At 39.0% G+C, this 8,621-nt stretch overlaps 1 protein-coding gene across 1 annotated transcript; it reads left to right on the top strand.

Moving 5' to 3' along the window:
* The first annotated feature begins 3,963 nt into the window (after nucleotides 1–3,963).
* On the top strand, nucleotides 3,964–6,400 carry LOC147624114 (sugar transport protein 7-like). Its single transcript, XM_086820777.1, has 4 exons — nucleotides 3,964–4,245; nucleotides 4,336–4,661; nucleotides 4,998–5,624; nucleotides 5,775–6,400. Exons 1-4 carry the CDS (start codon nucleotides 4,107–4,109, stop codon nucleotides 6,225–6,227), a joined length of 1,545 nt encoding a protein of 514 aa, XP_086676903.1. The 5' UTR covers nucleotides 3,964–4,106; the 3' UTR covers nucleotides 6,228–6,400.
* The last annotated feature ends 2,221 nt before the right edge of the window (nucleotides 6,401–8,621 follow it).

Genomic DNA, 8,621 nt, shown 5'->3' with positions numbered 1-8,621 from the left:
CTCACTACTCATTGTCAACCATTAACTATGAGCTATTAGCAGCGTGCAACCTCCTTGCAGTAGTAGTGATCAGCCACCCTTTTAAGCTTTATCTTTTGATCCTATCAATAGCTATTTTGGTGGTTACAGCTTGCTACCTTCACACGTGCAGTACCGAGGTGGTGCTCATGGTGTGGAAAGTGGTCTGAATGTGTACTCTATTCGCCATTGAGCTGCTCGGCACAATGGCTAGGCATAAACTCAATTATCATGGGTTCATCTAGCAATCCCTCTGATACTACTATGTTTGCAAGCATCTTATGTAAATATCTTCAGTCTTTCATACACCTCAAAGAAAAGGAACCTAGATCGGGTGCTCTTATGGAAGCATGGACAACAACTTCTGAAGTGGTAGGAGCTTTACCAGAAGCTCACAATAGAGAAAATGGTAGACCTTGCAGATAAGAACATGCTAGAGGTGAAAGCAGCAACAACCTTTTGGGATATGGAGAGCTTTTGGCATCATTGAAGAGGAAAAAGAGACTCCTCTTCAAGGAGAAGTTTCCACCTTAGGGTAGATGGTGAAGGCCATGAGGATAGTTGAGGTCCAAAATGCTTTCATGTATTCTTGCATGTGTTCAACATCTCGTAGGTGTTTGTCATAATATGCTACAGCATTGCAATTTTGCCTTGAAACATAACGGAAGTTGCATCTCTCTATGGTGTCTTTGTGAAGAATTAGCAATGATAGTGGCCCATGGGAGTAAAGAACATTGTGTACACACATGATTTCATGTATTGTTGCATGTGTTCAACATCTCTGTGGTCTTGTAAATTTACTTTGGAATATAATGGAAGTTTTAGATCATAATATGGTGTCTTTGTAAATGAGTTGCAATGATATTGGCCCATGGAAGTAAAGAACATTGTTTACATACATGCTTTCATCTATTGTTGTGCGTGTGCTCAACATCTTGTAGGTGTTTGTCATGTAATGCTGTGGTCTTGTGGATGAGTGAACTAATCATGTTGCTAAATGAGTGATTAGGGTGGATCAAAACATAATGTGGCATCATTGGTGATGATTAGAATATTTTCAACATGGAGTTGTAGCTTTGGAAAGTTAGGCTTAGAGAAAAGTGTTAGGTACTTCATAATATATTTATTTAAGAACAAATAGAACAATGAAATAAAAACACTCAATCTATCACTCTAACCCACCTAGAGAGAATTATTAATTAGAAATGAAGAAAATCTTTATCGATAAGGATACTTTAACCTTATTTTACCTTAATACCAAATCCACCTATCACATGCTATAATTAAAGATGCATAGTTCTTGTAAGAATAATATAATGTACACAGCCATAAATAATAATTGATAATGGGAGCGTCCAAATTTGCAAGCACTTCTCATGACTTAATAATGCATGGAAATTTTTTGATGGAGATATCAATGTCTTTCTATGCACTTTTCATGTATGGAACAATTTTGGTGGAGATATCAATGTCTTTGAATGGCATTCTATGTTGACTTTAACATCAATCAAACTTTTAGGGGGCTTTTAGGTTAGCAAATCTAAATGATAATAAGAAAGTTTTCTCAATGGAGGTTCTGGCTTTTTCCCTTTTTCACTATAAGTTCAAGGATGTATGCCATGACATCATAGAAATTAAGCATGTTTTAGAGAAAAATGTTGTGTGAAAAATAAGGTGCCTTGTTTCTTAATTAGCAAGCCATGAAACGAAACATGTTTCTCACAAAATTATAAATATTTATTGAATTGTTAGTACATTTGTTAGATACAGAGAAAATAATATGACTTATTGAGTGGTACAACCTTAATGGGCTCAAAATTCAAGAAAATAATATGACTTATTGAGTGGTATAACCTTAATGGGCTCAAAATGTAGCTCGCGTGACATACGAAAAATGCAGCTTGCGTGACATACGAAAATTGCATGATTGAACATAATTATAAGGACTCAAAAGCAAAGAGCACATTGCATCAATGTGGAACTACAACATGGTTTATTATGCATCCATATTTTATATTTTGAAGAAAGGTCAATAACTAAGTTTATTTTTGATCAAGGGACACCTAAACCATATAAGATGGTATATGATACTGAGATGCATCCAAGTCCATTGAAAATTTCTTGTTTATTTGAGAGAGTTAATGGTCCATTTCATGCATCGATTAAGACATAGTTTTTTAATGGTAAAATAATGTCCACTTTGACAAAGGAAGATGCACCTCTTGGTGGATCTTCATCAATTGAAGACCAAACAAAGTGCCGTGACATCATAGACATGAAGTGTATTTTGGATAATGTTGTTGGGAAAAATGGTGTGTCTTGTTTGCTACCAAGCTAATATATCATAAATAAGTTTGAATCATTAAAAGATTCTTACAAACCTTCGTATAGAAAGAAATAAGAGAGCCCTAGTTTATCCCTAGGATGGGCACGCACTAAAACATACACAATGCATGAATACATGTATCACACATGTGTCAGCTTGAAATGCTTATTTATGGATACAAAGTCAATGTCTTCTTGTCAATGTCTTCTTGTCAATGCAATGAAAGTATGATCACCAAGTTTTTTTTTATTGTGAGCATGACCCATTTGTTTTTTAATGTATAGTACAATCCTCTAAAACTCGAGATCAAGGTCTAGAGTTAAAAGTCATGAATCTCATATGATGATTGAACATGACCTAGAAGTAGAGTACACATCCGATCAAGTCCAAATTTTTTTGACTCTTGTTACTATATTTGGTTTCTTGGAATCCACAATGCACTTTGAAAGAGGGGTAGACTTGTGAGCCCATATTCATCATGATTTATATTTGGTTTCTTGGAATCCACAATGCACTTTGAAAGAGGAGTGGACTTGTGAGCCCATATTCATCATGATTTATATCATGAATTGAATTTCAAGGACCAAGTTGTGGAATAGGACCGGGGTTGCATCCAAGTCCATTAGAATATTGCTTATTTTGTGTAACAAATGTGTATGGTAAATTAAAATCAAATCAAGAGCATAAGCTATTATTATTGGAAATAGGCATTAGGCATGACATACACACATGAAACTTTTATGTTACCTCTAGAGATGTGAAGTGGTATTGTTGTAGTAGGCAAGAGAGGAATCCTCTAGTTCACAACAAAAAAAAGGTGGTGTGGGGTCATGTTAGCCATGCATGTGGTGCTTCAAAATGGGTGTGATCAATCTCAGGTTTGACTCATCTTTTGATATCATTTCATGTGAGGTGACTATAAACAATGTCCTTGTTGATTGTGTGATAAAACGTAAGTGGAAGCAAACCCCCAAAAGCACATTTCTTCCACATCTCCTTTGTTGAAATTGTGGGAATTGTATATTGAAAGTTTGGTGCGATTTTAGCTTGAGATAGGTGAGTTGACTATGAACGTGAGCTACGTGGGTGAAAAACAAAAGAGGGTTGCACTTAAAAACTTGCCTCCTCGGGGTGGGAGCAGTAGTGTGGGAGAAAACTTCTCAACCAGATGATAAGAATATTTCTCTCAAAATTGGAGGTTTTTTTCAATTAATTTTGATGGACCAAACCTCCAAAAATTTAGATATTTTGTATGTAATGTTTGAATTTTAAAGGTGCAAAATACACACTTTATTTACCTCAGCACACTATGGGGGCATTGGGTGTTGGGAATAAAACGTGGCTTTGAGTGTATTTTCAAGTCCCGTCAAAACACAAGATTGAATTCTTGAAATTCTAGTTGTAAGAACATAGAGGAGGGTCCTTCAAACGTCACCTACTAGCTTGAAACTCATTCAAAGGTTTACCATTCAAAACTTTGACCCATTGTAGTGACGTGGGCAGTGGGTGTGTGAACCGCATAATTCAAGAATCTTCTTGAGAGAGTTTAGGGGGCTGACGTGCCATGTGGGAACCATGCATGCCATGCCGCGATCCCATGCTACGAACGCTGTTTCAGCACGTACAAGAAGAGCACAGCAGAAAGAAGCTGGGTCCCGTGCAAGCACACACAGTTCATGAAGACCAGCAGCCTCCACACTTGGAAGACACCCTGCAACCGTTAAATTTTGTGGGTGCGTTTGCAGTGTGAGCTCGCAGCGCCATGGCGCCGGGTATAAGCTTGATGGTCGCCCCCGGACGGGTGCGGGAATACGAAGGCCATGTCACCGTGTTCGTGGCGCTCACCTGCCTTCTCGCTGCTTTGGGTGGAGGCCTCTTCGGCTACGATATTGGCATTTCTGGTAAGAAACTGTGCAGCTTTTGTCCCATGAGCTTTCTCGCTCTTAATCATGCAGGCCTCCTCAGGAGATCAAATCTGTGCTCCTTCACAGGCGGTGTCACATCCATGGATGACTTCTTGAAGAAATTCTTTCCTGTGGTTTACGCCAAGAAGAACTATCAATCCTCCCATGACGAGCACTACTGCAAGTACGACAACCAGAAGCTCGCCGCCTTTACGTCCTCTCTATACATTGCCGGCCTCATAGCAACCTTTGCTGCCTCCCACACCACCAGGGCCTACGGGCGCCGCTTCACCATCCTCATCGCTGGCTCGAGCTTCCTCATTGGGGCTGCCCTCAATGCAGGTGCTGTCAACATCTCCATGCTCATCCTAGGACGCGTGATGCTTGGAGTGGGTGTTGGCTTCGGAAACCAGGTTTGGTAAATACATAATTAAGATTGAACTTTTTCTACAACAATTGCACGAACTCACATCCTTCTATAAACAAATTTTCTCTCTGTTTGGTAGATGGTTTATGGTTGAGGCTCTCGATGCCTATAAGGTTCATATAGAAATTGCCCTCTCAGTGGCTGATGATTAGGGGGAGATCTAATTATTTGTGATATGGTTGATGATTTTGGCTGGCTTTTACGCGCAGCTAGTCGGGGTGTGCATCTTTAGAAACATAGCTAACTTCAAAACAGCTTGATTTCCAAAGTCTCTGATCACTTGCAAGGGTATTAAAAGAGTTTCGCGTAGTAATTGTTGCAGGCTGTCCCTCTGTACTTAGCAGAAATGGCACCAGCACAGTGGAGGGGTGGTCTTAACATGCTGTTTCAGCTCGCAACCACTGTGGGCATCTTTTGTGCCAATCTTGTAAATTATGGTACGCAACATATAAGATTATGGGGTTGGCGACTTTCCTTGGGATTGGCAGCTGTTCCAGCTGTGGTCCTGTTTGCGGGTGGTCTATTCCTTTTCGAGACGCCCAACAGTCTCATCGAGCGTGGATATTTGGAGAAGGGAAAGCGAGTTCTAATTAAAATACGGGGTACTCAAAATGTAGAAGCCGAATTTGATGATCTCGTGGAAGCAAGCAAGGTTGCGCATTCTGAAAACCACCCTTTCACCAATCTATTCCAAAAGAGAAATCGGCCGCAGCTGGTTATGGCCTTCTGTCTTCCCATTTTTCAGATCCTCACAGGAATCAACTCTATTCTATTTTATGCTCCCATTATTTTTCAAGCTTTGGGATTTGGTAGCAACGCAGCGCTTTATTCATCAGTGTTTACCGGAGCTGTTATGGTGGTGGGATCAATTGTGACGATACTCACTGTGGATAGATTTGGTCGAAGGATACTCTTGATCATTGGCGGAACAATCATGGTTGTGTGCCAGGTATGGCTGATTTCTTGGCTTAGAGAAAGAGAGAGAGAGAGGGGGAGGAGGAGGAGGAGGAGGAGGAGGAGGAGGGAGCACCTAACTGATTCACATGTTGTGCGCGCTTTTATTACTTTAAGAACATAAAAAGTGAAATTTCTTTCACAGGTAACTATTGCAGTTATTCTAGCCAAATTTTACGAAGGTGACGAAGGTCTTTCGAAAGAATTGTCAGCTATCGTGACACTCCTTGTCTGTTTATTTGTCCTTGGGTTTGCTACTTCTTGGGGTGGTCTTGGATGGGTCGTGCCGAGTGAAATATTTCCTCTCGAGATTCGATCAGCTGGGCAGAGTGTCGTGGTGGCAGTGAATCTTTTGTTCACCTTTGCCATAGCACAAGCCTTTCTGTCCATGTTATGTGGGTTAAAATATGGCATTTTCTTGTTCTTTGCATTTTGGGAAGGCTTCATGACTTTGTTTGTATACTTTCTACTACCAGAAACCAAGGATGTACCTTTGGAGGAGATGGTTTATGTTTGGAGAGCACATTGGTTTTGGGGCAAGTTCTTAATCACACAAGATGTGGATAATTTAGAAAAAGATATGAATGCCAAGATATAAAAGATTAAGGTTGTGGAAAATCTACAAAAAGAACAAGAAAATAGTGTTTATCTTCCTTGGTGATCCCTCCACATTGTACATAAACCTAAATGCATTCAAAGGCAAAATAATGATGTCACATTAAAATTCTTGAAGTACTTCAAGGTACTAATAAAGGTACTTGTACACTTGTAAAACTTGATGGTCCACCTTGTTGATGCATTATCTTTTTTAGAGTTGGGAGGTAAGTTCCTTATGTTTGTTGTAGATTTTGATTGTCTTGATAAAACAATACAAAAGCTTCATTGAAAATATGGACTTGAGACGTTTCTAAAAAATATAGGGGAAAGAGGAGGTAGATTGAGGAGTGAGGGTCACATAGGGTAAAACAGCCTTATTATCAACATTGGGGAGAAAATCTCTAAAGGGTGGAAAAACCTTGTATAACCCATAATTATTATCATTTTTGAATCTCCAAATCTAGAAATCGTTAAGGGTCAATTTATTGACATTGCAATCCCCATACAAATGACAATTGAAGGCCATGGTGAGGCCATCACTTTTTCAATCAATCAAAAGCTATCAAAAGCCAACAATGTCCAAGAATGCACTCTTTTGTTTACAAGATTTCGAAGAACATAGGGTAGGAGGGCCAAGTAAGTGACGGTTAAGAAAAAATGAGTACTGTGAGGGGGGAAAATTCATTTTTGAGTGCCAATTTCAAATTTGAGCACATTTTTGGATTCGTACAAAGATGAATTGAAAGATAACCATATGGGTATTGGGTGCATTATCATTGCATCAAACTTTGTGGAGAGGGGTTATTTTTTGAACGATTAAGCATGATAAAGGGCTAGATATGCCCTTTTTTTTGTTTTGTTTTTTGAATTTGTCACGCTACTTTATGTGTTCTCTGTTCTTCAGCACCTATAAAAGCCTTGTCAAAGTCAGGCCTTTGCAAGTGAGGACTTGGGTTCAAATCTACCCAAGGAATCGAATTTGTGTACCCACTCTCACATGCAAGTGTGCCATTGTTACATGCTCAATATTTATGGCAGTGATTATGATATTGTTACTTGCACAGTATTTACGGCAAGGTTATGGACTCACACCTTGTCATTGAAAAGGTTTAGGAGACAAGTGATCTTAGAATATGATAACAATGTCATGTTCAAGATTATTGGCAAGGAACGCTTCTCAAGGTAGTAAAAGGGGGGGGGGGGGGGAGCTAACCCCCTTTTTTTTGGAAAGGTTACCTTAAGCACAACCCTTTAAAGAAGAAGCAAAAAATTCAACATCACCCTTCTTTTGTAGGTTTTTTTTTCCTTCTTCCTTCTTCTATATTACAATGCTATATATACGTAATTTCAAAATTTTTGCACTCAATCTAAAAAATTTAGGCAAGTGAATAAAGCAAAAGATTTAATTCATACCAAAAATGTCAAGTACAAATCACTTTAGGAAGAGGTACTCTCGATTAATTTTTGACATCTTCTATCCTTTTTTGAATTCCACACATGAAAGATGTGATCCCGATTCACATTTTAAAGCTGCTCTTACATAGATAAGGACATGCAAGGTTTTCAAGCTAAGGCAAGACCTATCATGGCTCTTTATCTTGTTTTGTTTGGAGAACCCTCTTTCACACGACAGAACTAGCAAGTATGACGAGGACAATTTGCCATAGATTTAACATTTTGGGAAACATTTTCCTCCATTCAATCGCACCACTCCATTCTACCCGCCGAGAGCAAAATATACCCTTAGTGGGATAAGAGTCCACTAATGTAGGCACAAAATGAGCAAGTTATCCTTTGCTCTACTGCCAGTCTAACCGTTTGTGTCTCGCCGCTGGACTCTGGAGACAGTGGACACGATTCGCCATTGCCGTTGCAGGTTGTGACTCGCTAGGGGCTAGCCACTGGCCTTTGAACTAAAAGATATGTATTAGTTGTCTTTTTTTTCATGTGAGACATCCCTAGTGAGGTTTAAAATTCTTGCCTCCTTCAACTTGTATTTTACTAATTGACCTTAAAAAAAAATACATTGATAGATCTAGTTACACGCTAACTCATCGAAGTTAGGATTCTGGGAGCATGGGATGACCTAAAAAAGATTCAAGCCAAATACCAATTCTAGCGGCATTTTGAGGCACAACAACAAATGTAAGGGACATTCCCCCACAACCTTGTTTTTTTGATTCTAGTTTAGATGCTCTCTTATATTGAGAATGAGGTTGACGAAATGCCATCTAAAAGAAAAAAAGGGACATATGTGAGAAGTTTTCTTCATGCATGGAAGATAACTTTTCCATGGGCTTATCCTATCATTGATAAAATGAAAAATAATGAATTAAATGTAAATTGTGCATTGAAATGAAAGCGGGTAATATTTTTGGAGAAGAGGGTAGTAGCA

This window comes from Cibotium barometz, chromosome 26 (assembly GCF_041138505.1).
Source record: "Cibotium barometz isolate CiBa-2024 chromosome 26, ASM4113850v1, whole genome shotgun sequence".
Taxonomy (NCBI): domain Eukaryota; kingdom Viridiplantae; phylum Streptophyta; class Polypodiopsida; order Cyatheales; family Cibotiaceae; genus Cibotium; species Cibotium barometz.
Note: the sequence above shows the minus strand (reverse complement) of the source record. Positions and strands in the feature narration are given on the sequence as shown.